The 16,328-nt window shown below is 51.0% G+C and overlaps 2 protein-coding genes across 3 annotated transcripts in view; one reads left to right on the top strand and one right to left on the bottom strand.

Annotated features, from left to right (window-relative positions):
- Nucleotides 1-16,328, top strand: part of CENPP (centromere protein P) — a 191,630-nt gene that overhangs the window by 33,697 nt on the left and 141,605 nt on the right. Inside the window, exon 6 of one of the 2 annotated variants that reach the window (XM_020964372.2) lies at nucleotides 8,421-8,884. The exons of the other annotated variant lie outside the window; for it this stretch is intronic. Coding sequence (XP_020820031.1) covers nucleotides 8,421-8,555 — 135 coding nt within the window. The 3' untranslated portion in view covers nucleotides 8,556-8,884. Of the gene's footprint in view, nucleotides 1-8,420; nucleotides 8,885-16,328 lie in introns of those variants that run through there. 2 annotated transcript variants of the gene reach the window in all.
- OGN (osteoglycin) lies at nucleotides 471-14,902 on the bottom strand. Its single transcript, XM_020964373.2, has 7 exons — nucleotides 14,792-14,902; nucleotides 13,588-13,813; nucleotides 8,769-8,850; nucleotides 7,779-7,937; nucleotides 5,944-6,146; nucleotides 4,002-4,097; nucleotides 471-1,296 (listed from the first exon to the last, which is right to left on the bottom strand). The coding sequence occupies exons 2-7, from the start codon at nucleotides 13,732-13,734 to the stop codon at nucleotides 1,126-1,128; spliced, it is 858 nt and encodes a 285-aa protein (XP_020820032.1). The 5' UTR covers nucleotides 13,735-13,813; nucleotides 14,792-14,902; the 3' UTR covers nucleotides 471-1,125.

Genomic DNA, 16,328 nt, shown 5'->3' with positions numbered 1-16,328 from the left:
ATTGACGGAGACTTTATTTAAGGACATGGAAAATAATCTTATGGGGTGAGAAGACAGGAAGGAAGGGGAGGAGTTGTCATTTCTGTCTGTGGAAGGAATGTCTTAGATCTGCCAGAGTCCTGCGTGATTTAGCATGTAGAGGCTGACCTGTTCCTTGGACCCACAGGTGAAACCCAGGCTCAGCTAGCACATGTGTATGTTCCCCTCAGTAGGAAGCATGCTACATCCTCCAGGGCTGTAGAAGGCCTGGGCCAGGAGCAGAAAGAGTAGAACTTGTTTCCCAAATCTAACTTTGCCTAAGTCATCTCATCCTTGTGCAAGCCTTGGTGTCCTCACTTGTAAAATGGAGGTGATGATGATTGTGTTAACTACCTCAGCTCCAGAGGGAGCAGGCCTCCGAGGATGGAGATGCATTCTTTGAATACTGCCAAAGAAATCCCCTAAACTGCACCTCCCCAAACTAGAGCAAATTATTATGAATGTATATTTTATTGGGGCTTGACAAAGGAATGGAGAAGTTGACTCCAGTTGAAAGGTTTGTTATAAACACGTGTCTCATAGCAGACTCTACCACATTTTATGGCATAAAACAGCAATAACTCTGCCTCCCCGATGTCAGTCCAGCTTGCAGAAACTGTGGGTGCCTGAAAGTATTTCCCTTTGAGCTGGGGTAAGGGCAGGGAGGCATTGCTTTAGCATTGATGCTTTATGGCCTCAGGCAAGAACAAGAAAGAAGAACATCAGAGAGACGGTCCTGGGTGTGCATGCACACTTACATATTTGTAGTGATGAGAAGAAGAAGGTGCCCCACATTTAGACATGGATACAAAGACACCATTACAGTGTGCCCAGCATCTTGCCATGAGCCAAGTGGGTTATGTGGTGATATTTATATTGACTAGTCTCAGTTATTCACATTATGTTACATTTTGAATGCAAAATGTAGATGTAAAGTTTTCTAAATATTCTAGTATAAAACAAGACCAAAAAAAAGTTTAAGTGCCTGAAAGCTGCCAAGGGATATACAAAAATATAACTAAACTAGGCTATAGGATCCTTTAAATGAGGGGGAGGACAGTGGCTCTATTTCCCCTTTGGGTGCATATGAAGCTGGATGAGACTTGGTCAATAGTACGTTCCAGTGGGCAGCCTTTTTAAGCAGATGAAGCTGTTGGGGTGCTTTCCCAGGAGTATCGGGTTGCCTTCCATTCTTATCTCGTCAACACGGCTCCGAATGTAACGCGTATCATTGGATTTGCAGAATGTGTCATCCGTGATGTCAGCTATGTTGTTAAACTATAACACAGGAGAGAATCTGAAGTCAGTCACCGTGCCCACACCAAGAGTCTGTCAGGACCTGTCTCCCCCTGCTGTTCTTGGGGATGAAAAGACAAACTTCTTGTCTAAATAGAACATGTTTACACCTCAAGGGCAACGTGGCGGTGGATAGAGCTCTGGGCCTGGGAAAACCCCAGGTGGGGTCAAAAGAGTCAGATACGCCTGAAACAACTGAACAAACAACATCGGGAAAAGCTTCCTCTACGGGGGAGGATTTTGGGGGGCAGCTAGGTGATGCAGTGGATAGAGCTCTGGGCCTCGAGTCAGGAGGACCTGAGTTCAGATGCGGCCTCAGGTGCTTACTGTGTGACCCTGGGCAAGGCACTTAACCCTGTTTGCCTCAGTTTCCTCATCTGTAAAATGAGTGAGAGACAGAAATGGCAAACCGTTCCAGTGTCTTTGCCAAGAAAACCCCACATGGTGTCACGGAGAGTCGGACACAACTGAAATGATGGGACGAGAGCTGCCTCCAAGGCCTTTGTAAATGCATCGTAGAGTACTACATGGGTGGGATTTTAATGGGCAGCATCTAGAAAGGAGCACTCTAGGCATGACAGTGCCAGGAATGGAGTGGGCTGAACAGGTCATGCTGGGAATATGCCAAGCAGTCCAGGATGGCTGGAGTCCACAGTGTACAAGACATGCAGAGTTTAGAGAAGTAGGTTGTATGCGAACTAGAGGACTTCCAGGAGGAGGTAAGAAAGTGGGCTTTTCAGAGCTCTTAAAGTGTGGCCTGTGGCTCAGTGTGGTAAGACTAATCTAGCAGGGGCATGGAGCCTGGATGGGAAGCTACTTTAATAGTTCCAGGAAGAGGAAATGAGAGCCTTGACCAGGGTGGGTCCAAAATGATGGACGCTAGAAGGAAAGTCTCTGGGTATCAGTGGGTCTGATTGACACCTGGTTAGATGTTTGGGGCAGAGCCAAAGAATGGCTGGGAATGAAGTTTGGATTCTGGCTGACCGTGACAACGGTGCTACCACTCGTGAAAGAGAGAAGTCAGCAAGGAGACGCTGCTGCGGAAGGAAGGAGGATGAGTTTGTCTATGAACAGATTGAGTTGGAGGCCCCGGAAAGCTGCCATAAGGTCTGTGGACCCTGGAGGCTAGAGATGAAGGAGGGAAGTGAAGTTTCATTATTTATGCGGAGCGGAAACCATGGAACCCGCCCCTGGGAAGGAGCCCTGTCTGTCCTCTCAGTGCCAGGGCACCATCCTCTCTATTGAGCAGAGTTAACGTTTCTGGTTATTATTGCTAATTATAATAGCAGCTACCATTCGTGTGGTTCCTGTTATGCTGCGTGCGTTGTGCTGAGCACAAAGATGATCCCATTTGATCTCCACAACAACCCTGGGGTAGCCAGCTAATACTATTCCCATTTTACAGTTGAGGAAACTGAGGCAAATAATGGTTACGTCCCTCGTCCAAGCTAGTTAAGTGACTCGTCACACAGCTAGTAGGTGTCTGAGGCTGGCGTTGACCTCAGCTCTCCCTGACTGTAGGCCCAGTATTCTAGCCACTGAGCCACCCAAGCTGCCATTTCCTGAGATTTCAGAGGATGAAAGGAAGAATGAGGGATACAAGGGCCCTGTTCTGGTTATTTTTTAAGCCAGTTTATTGATCCTTTTATTACCTTAAAGTAGAGTTGTGTAGTGAAATCACTAGAAAGCTTATCTAACGCTGAGGTTCCACCTCCTACCCATAGACTGGCAAAGATAACAAAAGAGGAAAAATGACAAACACTGGGGAGTCTGCGGGAAAACAGGCCCTAGGACCCTGTTGGTGGAATTGTGAATTGGGCTAGCCACCTAGAAAGCACCGTGGAGCCACGCTGCCAAAATCACCAAAATGGGCTAGCCTTTGACCCAGCTATAAAACTCTACCTAAGGATGTGTATGCCAAAGAGATCAAAGAAAGAGGAGAAGGACCCAGAGAGACAAAAGCATTTCTGCAATTTTTTTTTAAGAGCAGCCAGACATTGGAAAGTAAGGGGCTGTCCCCATGTTGGAGGGTGGCCAAACAGGGCCTGGTGTAGGAAGATAACAAAATAACATTGTTCCATGGGAAATGGTGAAATGGACAGTTTCAAAGGAAACCAGAGAGACTCTGCACTGATGCTGAGTGAAAGGGCAGAGCTGAGCCAGAGAATCAGCATGGAAGGACTGGTGAACTCTGGTGAATGCAGTGATAAGCCCTGAGTCTGTGAGAGGTAACGAGAGGTGTGATAATGGAGAGAGAGACAGACAGAGAGGGAGGGAGAGGGAAGGAGAGAGGAGAGGAGGGGTGAGTGGAAGGAAGGAAGGAGAGAGAGATAGAGAGACAGAGACAGACAGAAACAGAGAGAAAGAGAGGGAAAGAAAGAGGAAAGGGAGGGGTGAGTGGAAGGAAGGAAAGAGAGAGAAAAGACAGAGAGACAGAGAGGGAGGGAGAAAGGAAAGGGGGTGAGTGAAAGGAAGGAGAGACAGAGACAGGGAGGAAGAGAGAAAAGGGTGGGAGGGTAAGTGGAAGGAGAGAGAGATAGGTGTTCAGTGAATCAGCCAGCAGCATTTGCTGTGCCCTAGGCAGGGTCAGGCAGTGGGGGATTGCTGGGGAGTCAAATTCAAAGAATGAATGATTCCCAGTGCCATAAACTTGAATTGGATCTGCCAGTTCAAGACCATTGTTGTACCTGAAGATGAAGGATTCTCAGGCTTTCTGGCAAATGTGGTGGCACAGCCTCCAGCTCGTTGTGGTCCAGATAGAGGAAGGACAGGTTATTCAGCTTCTGTAGGAAGGAAGGAGAAGGGTCTTCTTTGTCACCTTTCCTTAGGTGGTTTGGTCGGGGCTCCTTTGGGCAGGGGCAGCTGCGGGAGACAGGTGGGGCTTACCTGGGTGCCTCGTGTGCCTCTGCCATGGGCTCCCTGCCATTGGCCACGGCTCAATCCCAAGTTGATACAAGGTAGTTTGGGGGGTGGGGACATCAGGAAAGGCTCTCTGCAGAAGGCAGCACTGAGCCCACCATCTTTGGAAGGGAGCTGGGGATTCTATCATTCAAGGGTTGGGGGACAGCCTGGGCAAAGTGGTGTAGGCAGAAAATGATGGAATGTGGAAGAGCAAGGAGGCAGTTTGCTCACTGCAGAGAGGCGTGTGTGATCATCCTGGAAAGGGGAGCTGGGGTAAGACTGGAAAGGGCTTTCGGGGCCCTCAGTTGTGCAGAGCCACCAGAGGAGTGAGAGGAGTGGCGTGGTCAGATCCCCCTGGGCTGCACCTCTGTGGAGGATAGACTGGAGATGGGGGGAAAGCAAGGGTAGAGAGGCCTGGTTTCAGTGGTTCCAGCCAAGGCCTCGTTTCTGAGGTTAGACCTAAGGCCTTGTTTCTGAAGTTAGACACGAGGCCTTGTTTCCAAGGTTAGACACAAGGCCTTGTTTCCAAGGTTAGAAACAAGGCCTTGTTTCCGAAGTTAGACACGAGGTTAGACACAAGGCCTCGTTTCCAAGGTTAGACACAAGGCCTTGTTTCCAAGGTTAGACACAAGGCCTCGTTTCCGAAGTTAGACACAAGGCCTTGTTTCCAAGGTTAGAAACAAGGCCTTGTTTCCGAAGTTAGACACGAGGTTAGACACAAGGCCTTGTTTCCAAGGTTAGACACAAGGCCTCATTTCCAAGGTTAGACACAAGGCCTCATTTCCAAAGTTAGACACAAGGCCTCGTTTCCAAAGTTAGACACAAGGCCTCATTTCCAAAGTTAGACACAAGGCCTCGTTTCCCAGGTTAGACACAAGGCCTCGTTTCTGAAGTTAGACCCAAGGCCTCGTTTCCAAGGTTAGACACAAGGCCTCGTTTCTGAAGTTAGACACAAGGCCTCGTTTCCGAAGTTAGACACAAGGCCTTGTTTCCAAGGTTAGAAACAAGGCCTTGTTTCCAAAGTTAGACACGAGGTTAGACACAAGGCTTTGTTTCCAAGGTTAGACACAAGGCCTCGTTTCCAAGGTTAAACCCAAGGCCTCGTTTCCAAGGTTAGAAACAAGGCCTCGTTTCCAAGGTTAGACCCAAGGCCTCGTTTCCAAGGTTAGACCCGAGGCCTCGTTTCCAAGGTTAGACACAAGGCCTCATTTCCGAAGTTAGACACAAGGCCTCGTTTCCGAAGTTAGACACAAGGCCTCGTTTCCAAGGTTAGAAACAAGGCCTCGTTTCCAAGGTTAGACCCAAGGCCTCGTTTCCAAGGTTAGACCCAAGGCCTCGTTTCCAAGGTTAGACCCAAGGCCTCGTTTCCAAGGTTAGACCCAAGGCCTCGTTTCCAAGGTTAGACCCAAGGCCTCGTTTCCGAAGTTAGACCCAAAGCCTCGTTTCCGAAGTTAGACACAAGGTTAGACACAAGGCCTTGTTTCCGAAGTTAGACACGAGGTTAGACACAAGGCCTCGTTTCCAAGGTCAGACCCAAGGCCTCGTTTCCAAGGTCAGACCCAAGGCCTCGTTTCCGAGGTCAGACCCAAGGCCTCGTTTCTGAGGTTAGACCCAAGGCTTTCACACTGGCAGTCACAGGTCAGTGGATACCCAGGGAGAGTGGCTGCAGCCAGCCTGCCAGCCTGTGCGATGCCCCTGTTGGTTACAATCGGATGAAAAGTTCCTCGCCTTGAATGTGTTTGCTTTGATGCCCTTGCTTTTGAGCTTGTTGTGCCTGGCATTGAGTAGAGTCAGCTTGGGCGGCAGGGCTGGCAGCTTCAGCAGCCTGTTCTCTGCCAACGTGAGCTCCTCCAGCAGGGAGAGCCTGGAAAAGGCGCCGTCCTCTATGTCTTCTATCAGGTTGCCGGTGAAATCGAGTCTTCGTAAGTTAGCTTGAGGGAAAGAACACAGAAACATTAAAATGTCACATTTCATTTCACTGTGACTGGGCACTGTTTCATCGCAGTCTCAGAGCGTGGGCGTAGAATGCCCGGGCAGCCATGCTGTCCGGGCCCCTCGTTTTGCAGCTGAGGAAATGAGATGGAGCCAATCAGAGGAACCAAGCACCAGTTTGTTGTCCCCTTCTGTGGCTCAGTGTGGTGCTCCCATCACGTGGAAACTGAGTCACCAAAAAGGAATCGTGGGGTTCTGATGGCTCAGATTCCCACTAAGGGCCTGGGCCTGGGGAGCTGAGGGGCAGGGAGCAGCTCATGTCTGACGCCAGGTAGGATCAACGGCGTAGGAGAGAATCGTAGGCCTGTTCTGGAATTCAAGGAGGGAGAACTCCCTCTGCTCTGCAGAGTCCATGGCCCCAAAGCTGAGCCTGTGATGGTGCAGTCAGCGGGGATCTCATTCCAGCCTCGGGGATAGAGTGCCCAGCATAGGGAGATGGCATTTCAGGTTTGGGAACTAGCCAGTGGCCCCATCTGGCCAGAATGTCGAGTGTGTAGAGAGATGGGGTTGGAACGAGGCCACAGCTTCACTGTAGAGTTTGGCTGAAGCCAGATCGCAGAGGGCTTTAAACATTGGCCGTGAACGTTGGTGTTTTGTCCTCAAGGAAGGAGGGAAGGCAGGCTTGTGAGGAGGGATGTGACAGGGCTAGATTGTATACAGGGGGATTGGAGAAGGGACAGCCTGAGGATAGGGATGTCTGGTCAGGAGGTTGTTGGTATAATCTGAGAAAGAAGCCAGGGAGTCTTGAACCAAGATGCTGCCCCACTTACGAGCAGAGAGGAAAGGGGGGCAAGCACCCAGGAAAGTTTGAGTGGACCACTTGCTCCGTGTAGAGCAGCAGCAGGGTGGGCAGCCCAGGGAGCTACAGGGATCCCTGCAGCCCTGAAGTAAGGAGGGCAGCGTCATCATCCCCCGCCCCCCCCGCGGACTCAGGGCAGATTCAAGCTTGCTCAGGACATGTGTTCTGGGGGCCACCGTTTGAAGGGGTTTGAGTGCATGTCACTGCAGCATGAATGAAGGACAATGAAGGACAGAGAGGGCTTAACTTTGAAGGGCGAAGCCGAAATGGCCCTCCAGAACCTGGCTGTCTTTGAAGGGCATTGGGAGACTTAAGTAAGAATAGTGTTTCTCGGGGTGGACTGAGGGTCTGAATAGAGGGCAGAGAAGGGAGCACAAAAGAAGGGGTATCATAGTGTAGACAGGAGGAAGAAGGGGTGGAGCTTGGGGTTCTTGGGGTTCCTTCATTATTTCTTATAACACAATCAACCAGTGAACATTCCTTAGACCCCTGCTATGTGCCAGGCACTGTCCTAAGTGCTGAAGAGACAAAAAGAGGCGAAGCACAGTCCCTGTCCTCAAGGAGTTTACAATCTAATGAAACTTTAGGCAGGTCACATTTTTTATATTCTTTTAAAAAACCAACCAAGGGGGCAATAGAGACTCACAGCCTCTTATAGAATCTGTGTGTGTGTGTGTGTGTGTGTGTGTGTGTGTGTGTGTGTGCGCGCGCGCGTGCGCACATCTACCCCTTTGGGGGTGCTTGACTCCAGAGTTAAACTTAATTAACTTACGAATATCTGCAAAGTCTTTGGCTGTAATCTTCCTGATCTTGTTGAATCGGGCATAAAGGTAGGACGTTTCCTTGGGCAAGGGGGGCACGGCATCGATGTTAGTCTCCTCACAGTACACGGAGCCGCTGAGACAGACGCACAGGAGGCAGGTCGGCATTTCTAAGGGAAGACAGGAATAGTGAGCACCGGGGGCTTCTCCAAGGCTGCACACCCCGTAAGGGCCCTTCTGCTGTCCGCAGCCCAGCACCAGCCAGCCTTATCCTGCCCCTTCCCAGACTCTGGTTTCTGCATTCAAACCACGCTTTTTCAGGTGACTTTCTTTGGCCTCTGAAAACTTCATCTAATGAGGCACACATATAAACACGCACATACACACATGTGCATATGCTTACACACACAACAGCTGAATGACTGAATGGATAACCCTTTCCAGAGCCTGTCAGAGCTTAGTCAGAGAGACCTTTTAGAAGCAGTGATTAATTAACCTTGGAAACAGGGTCAACAGAAGCAGCATCTATTCATTCCAGATTCAAGTTAAGTGTTTGGCAAAGCAGAGCATCTGAGCTGGGGGCAGCAGCTTTGTAAGCAGACCGAGGTCGTTGGACAGTGTCTAACATGGATCATCTTATCATCTCTCTACAGCTTATCACCCGTTGGGCGTGTGTGTGTACGTGTGTGCGCGGCCCGCGCCCATGCCCAACCACTGCTCTTCTGGGCCTCCTTTTCACCTGGAGGAATCTCCTTCCCTGGTCAGTCATCGATCAGCAGGTGTTCTAAGCATGTCCTTTGTGCCGGGCCCTGTGCTAAAGCGCCCTCCTCCCTGCCCTGGAGGGGCTTACTTTCTGGGGAGGGAGCTGGGGGAGGAACCATATCCATACACAGGTATAGACAAAGAGGCTTTGCTTCCCCATTGGCTGCTTGGGTCACTTCATCCTGCAGGACCTTTTGGAAATACAGTCAGACAAGACCCAAGCCCACGTGAATCCTTACCACCATCTTCGTTTCTTGCCGGCTGCTCTGTTGCACTCTCATCTTTTTGTAAGGCATGTAGAATTGCCATGATATCTTTTTTCTGTTAGAAAAATAAAGATGGTCAGTTACTTTAATTAGCCAAAAAGCAAACCCTACGGAGCCCTGTGTGATGGAGGCTTTGGCTTGGGATGGGCACGGTGTGCAAGGTGGGCTGTTTTCTGCATTGTTTAGGGAGCCGCGGCTTGGGGTTGAGCCCCTATCAGGCTGCATTAGAATGAGTGGGGCTCTGTCAGGGTTATAACTTGATGCAATTACTTCTTTTTTTTTTTTAATCATGCAAAACATAATTCCATGTTAGTCAGACTGTGAAAGAAAAAGCAACATCAACAACAAAAAAGAAAGTGAAAAATAGTGCACTTTGATCTTCGTTCAGATTCCAGATGGACAGCATTTTTTATCATGAGTCCCTTGGAATTGTCTTGGGTCCTTGCACTGCTGCCGATAGCTAAGTCATCCACAGCTGGTCATCGGACAGTATTGCTGTTACCGTGCACCGTGTTCTCCTGGTACTGCCCACTTCACTTGAGGCAGTCACTTCTAGCACGACTTGGTGCAGCCTGCCTGTGATTCCGGCTCGGGGTCAGTGCCACGAGATCCCGGTGGAGAAGCCCCAGCCTGCCTCTAGGCTCCCCTCCGTGGCTAGAGAGGCAGGGAGGCTATGCTCAGACCAGAACGAGGAAGAATGGAATAGGCCTTTGGTTCTGGTTCTCAGCAGAAGCAGATGAACAAAATGGGTCCAGTTGGCTGAACTCCTGGGATGGCATGAGGGCAGCCAGCTCCATTATGAGTGCTGCGCAGTTACCTAGACCAGGAAGAGCCCCCACCGATCAGTCCATTAATCTGCGATTGCATGTGGAGAGCCAGCTGTGTTTTGGAAGCCATGCTAAGGATGGGAATGTAAACGTGAAGCAGCCTGGGCCTCAGGGAGCTTACTTCTAGCAGGGTGATGCAGTACCTTTGGAGGAGTGGGGGTCAGAAAAGGGAGCTTGGTGGGGGAAGTCGCAGGACCCAGAATATATGCTCCGGGGTTCTGGACCCACCTGGACCCGGGGGCTTCAGAGGGGATTGACTGACCATCCTTCCAATGCCCACACTGGGAGGATCACTGCCCTTCCATGTGGGAGAATAGACAGGTCTTGCCCCCCCCCTCCCGGGTAGGGCTGGGCTTCCAGAGAATCTCTGAGAGTGGCTGGTGCTCCGTCCCCTCCTCACATGCTGGGCATGCCTCAGTGGGCCTGCGCCCTCCTCTTCCAGGGATGCAGATTGCAGCCCATCCAGGCCTGCCCAGGCTGTGGACTTTTGTCCGTGTTCTCCCATAGATTTGCCATTTTGTGGAATACCTTCCTTAGTTTCTCCTGGCAGCCTCCTCTAGGGGAGCTTTCTGTCTGCTGCCCACCTGCCAGCCCTCCCCACATGATCTGTTCCTATCTCCAGTGCCATCCCTTACACTTACTGTGTGTAGAGCCTTGGGGACACAGACAGAAAGTGAGCCTGGCCCTGCACTGTCGGGGCTCCCCCTTCAGGGGCAGAGACAGCACCCAGGGAAGATCTCAGCTGCAGCAGAGGAAAAGGTCCTGAGGACGCCGAAGCAGAGCAGATGGTCAGGCCTCTTCTTTCATGTCATTTCCACTGATAAAATCCCATCGGTTCCTGATGAGGAGTCATTGGCACGCCAAGGACTTGGGTGGCAAGTAGCCTCTTGTCTGGGTCTTCAGTTGCGGTGGCTGGCACACCTGTAGGAGTGGTATCCAGTCTGCATCTCCACAGGGGCTTCTCGGGATGACAGCCTTTTGCATAGAGCTGGAAGCATTGTTACCTCCAGGGCTCCTGGGCTCAGGCCCTTTCCAGGGTCTAAGGAGACAGGGGGGTTTGATCTGTGTGACCCAAGCTCTGCCTCCTGCCCTTTCTGAGAAGGGAAAGTATTGACATCTGGGGGAATGGGAAAAGTCTCCTGGAATGGGTAAGATTGGACCCAGTCTTCAAGGAAGGTAGGGACACCCTGGGACCCTCTGGCTGCCTTGGTCTGGCTGGATTGCCTGCTTGGGGAGTGCCTCGGCTTGGTTCTCCTCGACCTTTGAGGGCCCTCGCTTATTCTCTGCTCCACCCTGCTCACACCCCCATGGGCCTTTGGGAAATGCTTGTCTTAGTGCTTTGAAGACGTCGTTTTCCCTGCCTTGCTACCATGCTGGTAGCCCATCGGTCCTTCAAAGACTGGCCTCCATTTCTTCCTTCTGCTCGGTCCTGGGCTCACTGCCCTCTTGTGCTGCCTCTTCTAGATGGACGTGAGTCCTCTCCTGTCCAGTCTGTTATCATCTCTGATGACAGCAATAAGGCTTATCCTGCACATCTGTTTTAAAGGCAATTCCTGTTCACGTCCATTAACCTTGATAGACAGTTAGGGGCCCACATTGACCTCACATTTCACCAGTTTCACATTGACCTCTCTGGGCCCTTCATCTGGGCTGGCTTGTCAATAGTCAATAAACATTGATTACAACTGGGTGGCTCAGTGGTTGGAGCAGTGGGCCTGGAGTCAGGAAGACCTGAGTTCAAATCCTGCCTCAGACTCTTACCAGCCATGTGACCCTAGACAAGTCACTTCACTTCTGTTTGCCTTAATCCACGGGAGAAGGAAATGGGGACCCACTCCAGTATTTTTGCCAAGAAAATCCCATGGGCAGCTTTGGCAAGCTGTGGTCCACAGGGTCACGGAGAGTCAGATGTGATTGAATAACAACAATGAGATCCCTTTGGGGTAGCTCTAAATCATGGCATCAGAACTGACCTACTGACCCCCTGAAGAAGCCAGCTCGCCATCGAGGGATTTGTTGTTTCCTTTTCAAGAATGAAGGCGTGGCCAGCGAACTCTAGATGGGGGCCATGGAGGGTCCAGAGCACTGGCCTGGGACGTCCTCAGGCTGGCTACTGCTCGCGACCATCTTCCTAATTAAATAACATCAACAGGGATCAAAATGTCGCCCCTGTGACAGTGGGGGGGGACCTCCTCACTTTCCCCTGGACTGTTGGGGTCGCCCCCTTTTTGGTCTCCATTCCACAAACCTCTGATCCGTCTTCCCTCCACCCTGATGCCAGTCTCTCCCTGCTCAGTGAACTCCAAGGTTTCCCATTATTTTTAAGGTCAGAATCAAACTGCTCTTTTCATGACCCAGCTACATTCCACATTCAGCCCTCTGGCCATGTTCTTCAGGCCTGGTGCTCACTCTGCTGCCTGTGCTCTGACTGTGCCTCGTGGCTCATTGCACCTCTTAGAATCCCGGTGTCTCACCCACGTGAAACCCTGTCCCCTTCCCTCACCTCAGCTTGCCAGTGCCTTCCTCCCGCAAAAGGAGCTTGTATTAATTTTGTCCATGGCTTACAGAGCAATGTTCATACTGTCTCAGCCTCTAGAATGGAAGCTCCTTGAGGGCAGGGGCGGTTTCATTTTTGTCTTTGTGTACCCGCACGGCACACAGTAGGTGCCTAGGACGAACACGGTGCTTGCCTGGGCCACAATAACAGTACCTCGCATTTATGTCCCTCTTTAAGGTTTCTGTGACGCTTTAATTTGGTTGTGTCACCCGCTCTGACAGCGTGCTCCTCAGCCTTGCAGATGAGAGTGTTCTTGGAGTGACAACAGACTCATCACCTGACAGGTCAGTCGGTCAGTTGGTCAACCAGCATTTGAAAAGTCCTGTGGGCTAGAGCCCGGCGCAGCATTGCTGAAGAGTAAGTGTGAAGCCCTGCGTGCTGGATAAGCCAGCCTCAGCAAATAGAAGGAAATACAAATAGGGGGATTCTATTGTATATAAGGTAGGATGGGCCTTTGTAAGTGGGGGTTTGGACCAGTTGCTCCCTGAGGCCCAGAGTCACCCATTCAGGGATTCTCTTTTATTTTTCATCCATATTAAACCAAGACCCAAATAAAATCAGTGTAGACGAAGGGCTTCTCCCTGAAATGGTCCCTCCATCGTATTTGAAGGCCTCCGTGTGAGAGCCCCTTCCCTCCAGCCAGCATCTGGCCTCCTAGGCCAGACAACAGGGACTGACCGGGTCGGCCCTTGCAAGCTGCCCGACTCAGGGCAAGGAGCCTTTTTGGGTCACCAGGGTCACTTGTCAGGGGACCAGAATTCTCGCATGAACAGTGGGGTCCAAGGGATTTTGGTACAGTGTTAACTTTTTTTCCCTTGGTCAGCCCTTATCTCTGGCCGGGGCGGGCAAGACCCCAAAGTAACACATAGCTCAAGAGGGAGGGAGCAGAAGGTTTGCCCCGTGCCCCCTGCCCAGCCCCCAGTCTAAGAAGCTGCTGACCATTCCTTATTATGTAAATGGTCTCATGGAGAGTGATTTTCAAGTACGTCCAAAATAAATATTTCTTGTACTCTCTGGTTCTGTTCCTGTATTTGAATCACGCTGGGATAGCTGTCCCTGAGAGGGCTCCTCCCCTTTCCCCAGCCTGGCTGGTGTCGGGCTGTAGCCCTAACCCTAACCCCTGGGGAAGTGGCAGGTGCCACAGAGCACCCACAATGTACATCTGCACTTCACTTTACCTGAGACTCCCCCATCCCCCGGGGATTCTTACGTCACATTTGCTCAATCTGGTGATCTTGGACAGTTTTCACTTTAAATGCTTCTAGAAATCTACTTTGTGACAGTTATAATTATGAATGATTTTTTAAGTCATTTAAATGGCATTCTCTTTTGTGCCCGTTAGCAAATGTTGTCAGGGGCAAACACGGGCAGTCTGTTGGTTGTAGGATAATATACAGAAATACACTACCTTCGTGGTTTTCTCGTCTTGGGGGGGCTCCTCATAATCCCATATTTCTTCCAAAATCTCTGTCGTAGATCTCTGTGGAGTGGGTGGGGCTGGCTTTACCCAGGGCACCAAGAGAACCCAGAGCAGCGCGGCCTGCAGGGTCTTCATGGTGGCCCAGACCAGGGTACTCAGGTGGGAGTGGCTGAGGAGGACAAGGACGGCGGGCTCCTGTTCCCTCTCGCTGTGCCTGAGAGCAGAGAGAGACAGAGAGAGCCAGAAAGAGAGCCAGAGAGAGCCAGCCGGTCAGGAGCCTGCACACCCCAGAGGCCGGCAAGGGCTGTGGAGCCAGCAGCGGGCAGTCAACCCAGCCTGTCCCCTTATTCATTCATTGTTGGTCATCCGAATGCAAGAAGCCTGGGAACGTTCTGCCGGCCACTTTCAGGTGACAAGTTCCCTTCTCTCTCAATGAAGAAGCCTAAACCTCACTAGCTGTTTTACTTCTTGTTCGTGGTCAGATTGTGTTGACGTGGTTATCACACAACCGACATTTCTCTATTTGGACTGTGAATATTTAAAGCTAAAAAGAAGCCATGAGCCCCGCGTGAAGGTAACCTGAGTTTGGCTGCGGTAGAAACATGACCCGTTACCGGGGAAGTCGGCAGCCACTTTGTGCTTTTAAGATAAACACAGGAAGCATTTATTCATTGGGCTTATTTTTAAAAGCCCCCAATCCTTTGTGTTTGTCTTCACTTTGTGGGGTGGCTTCAGATACAATGCGTCCTCCTCCGCCTCAGACCCTCTTTCAGAGTGAGGTGCCTCACTCTGAGCCACTTTTACAGCAGCCAGTGGGCGAGGAAGGCGTCTAGGGCACAAACTTCTGTGAGAACTCAGCAGCATTTGAAGTGGGGGCCCGGGGGTGGGTGGTAATTTAAGGATTAAGCAGTCTGTTGAGATGCTTGCCTCTGCGGGATTGCACATAAACTGTTTGCTCCAAACTCCCTCCGCCCCCAATGACAAATGCAGTCAAATGACCACTTTTGCAGCACCTTGTACCTAATGTCATGAATGTGAAGTTGGATAATCCTCAAAAATATTTCTTCAGTATTCACTTTTAAAGTTCATGGAAACCTCTTTAAAAACTGACCTCTAACTTGGTTAAAACAATTAAAAATGACCCACACAGCAACATGCAGTATTGAGAATAGCTTTGAAAAAGAGAGCCTACCGTGTCCGTGGTTTTCTTCGGCAGACACTCGTGTGTGTGTGTGTGTGTGTGTGTGTGTGTGTGTGTGTGTGTGTGTGCGCACGCCTGAGCCCACAGTGGGAGGGCGCAGGCAGCGGGGGAGGCTGCAGAGTGTTTCAGGATCTCAGGCGGCCTGGGGGCCGGCGGGTTTAAAAGCCCTTTCCATGGGGGAGATGGCCTTGCCAACATTCCTTCTCTCCTTGGGTGAGAGCCTGCTCGGAACATTCCTGAAAAGAGGTGAATTAGAGCAGCTCCAAGGACTGTTCCCTCGAGCTCCCCCCACCTAGCGAGCTTGTTGGTGTTTGACTCTTGGGTGTACGGTGAATTGTTTGCCTTAGTGGACATTAGTTTATTAAGATGGCCGAGATACTCAGTCATCTGACCCTTTTCCTATGAGACGCCCCATCTGCTTTCTGAATTAACTTGCCCGCCAAGCTCAGGCATGTGTGTTCGATTAATATACGTCCAGAGGAGTTCATATTTTAAAAAGGCTTAGTGGGAGTGGCTTCATTGTTGGATCTGTTAGAGGTTTTCCTATTGCTTCCTGATGCAGTTTTATGTGTAATCTCTTTCCCCACATACATCTGTGACCTATACGTGGCTGGATGGATCTGCCCCCGCCTCAGGCTTGGCTGTTTTCGGGAAAGCCTGAATGGGAGTTGACTCACAGCAGAGATCTCTTTTTCACCCTGTGCTCAGGTGTCCTAGGAAAGTGAGTCTCTGGCTTCGGTCCTTTTGGGTGCCCTGGAAACACCATTTCATCATGTATTTTGCGGTTTGGAAAATGGTAGCATTATCACACAAGGTAGCAGGGGAGGTTAACAATGGTGTCTTTCTTGGACCATGAGGCTAATGGGAAGCCCTGTGCTGGCTGGGCATGACTGGAGAATGGGATGCACCCAGCCTTTAGTCCAGCCAGGCTGGGCCCCTGCAGCTCCTCACGTGGGACACGCCGTCTCCCATCACCGGGCCATTGTCCCTGCCTCCCTCTCCCTCGTGCTGCTTACAATCCACATTTCTCCTCCAAGTTCAGCTCAAACTGCTGCCTCCTCTGTGAGACTTGGACGCTGCTGGCGGTTCATGCCCACCCTCTCCCAAAATGCTCCTGGATGTTTATTTCTTGCTGGACACACTGTCTCCTCCTGTAGAGCATAAGCTCCTTGAGGACAGGGTCTCATGGGATCCCCAGTGCCTGGCGCAGCCCTTGGGATGCCATCAGTGCTTAATAAATGCTTGTGGGTGGGTTAAGGCTTGACACCAGTTCCTGAGTCTCAGGTTTTTGCTTGGTGCGGTCTTTGTTCCAGGATGTTTGGGCCCATCAAAAAGCTGAGCTGCGTAACTCTCCGAATGGGGAGGTTTTAAAAGTGGTTTTTGTTTGCCTCCCTAGGCCTTAGCAGATTCCGCCAGGCGTCTTCGCTTGTCCCCGTGGGTTGCCCTCACCAGGGAACGTCCCCCCTTGATGCTGGGCTGGGGCGTCGCCCCTGCAGGCCGGGCCTTTCCTTATGGCTCTCTCCCTCCA

This window comes from Phascolarctos cinereus, unplaced genomic scaffold, assembly GCF_003287225.1.
Source record: "Phascolarctos cinereus isolate Bilbo 61053 unplaced genomic scaffold, phaCin_HiC Scaffold_4;HRSCAF=312, whole genome shotgun sequence".
In the NCBI taxonomy this organism is placed as follows: domain Eukaryota; kingdom Metazoa; phylum Chordata; class Mammalia; order Diprotodontia; family Phascolarctidae; genus Phascolarctos; species Phascolarctos cinereus.
Note: the sequence above shows the minus strand (reverse complement) of the source record. Positions and strands in the feature narration are given on the sequence as shown.

Excerpts from the sequence above, each read along its gene's own strand:
- OGN (XM_020964373.2), bottom strand. The coding sequence starts at position 13,734 with ATGAAGACCCTGCAGGCCGCGCTGCTCTGGGTTCTCTTGGTGCCCTGG. Across the intron at positions 4,098-5,943 it reads TCAAAGCAAACACATTCAAG|AAGCTGAATAACCTGTCCTT; the intron begins GCGAGGAACTTT and ends TCCTTCCTACAG. Across the intron at positions 1,297-4,001 it reads TGAGAATCCTTCATCTTCAG|TTTAACAACATAGCTGACAT; the intron begins GTACAACAATGG and ends CCTGTGTTATAG.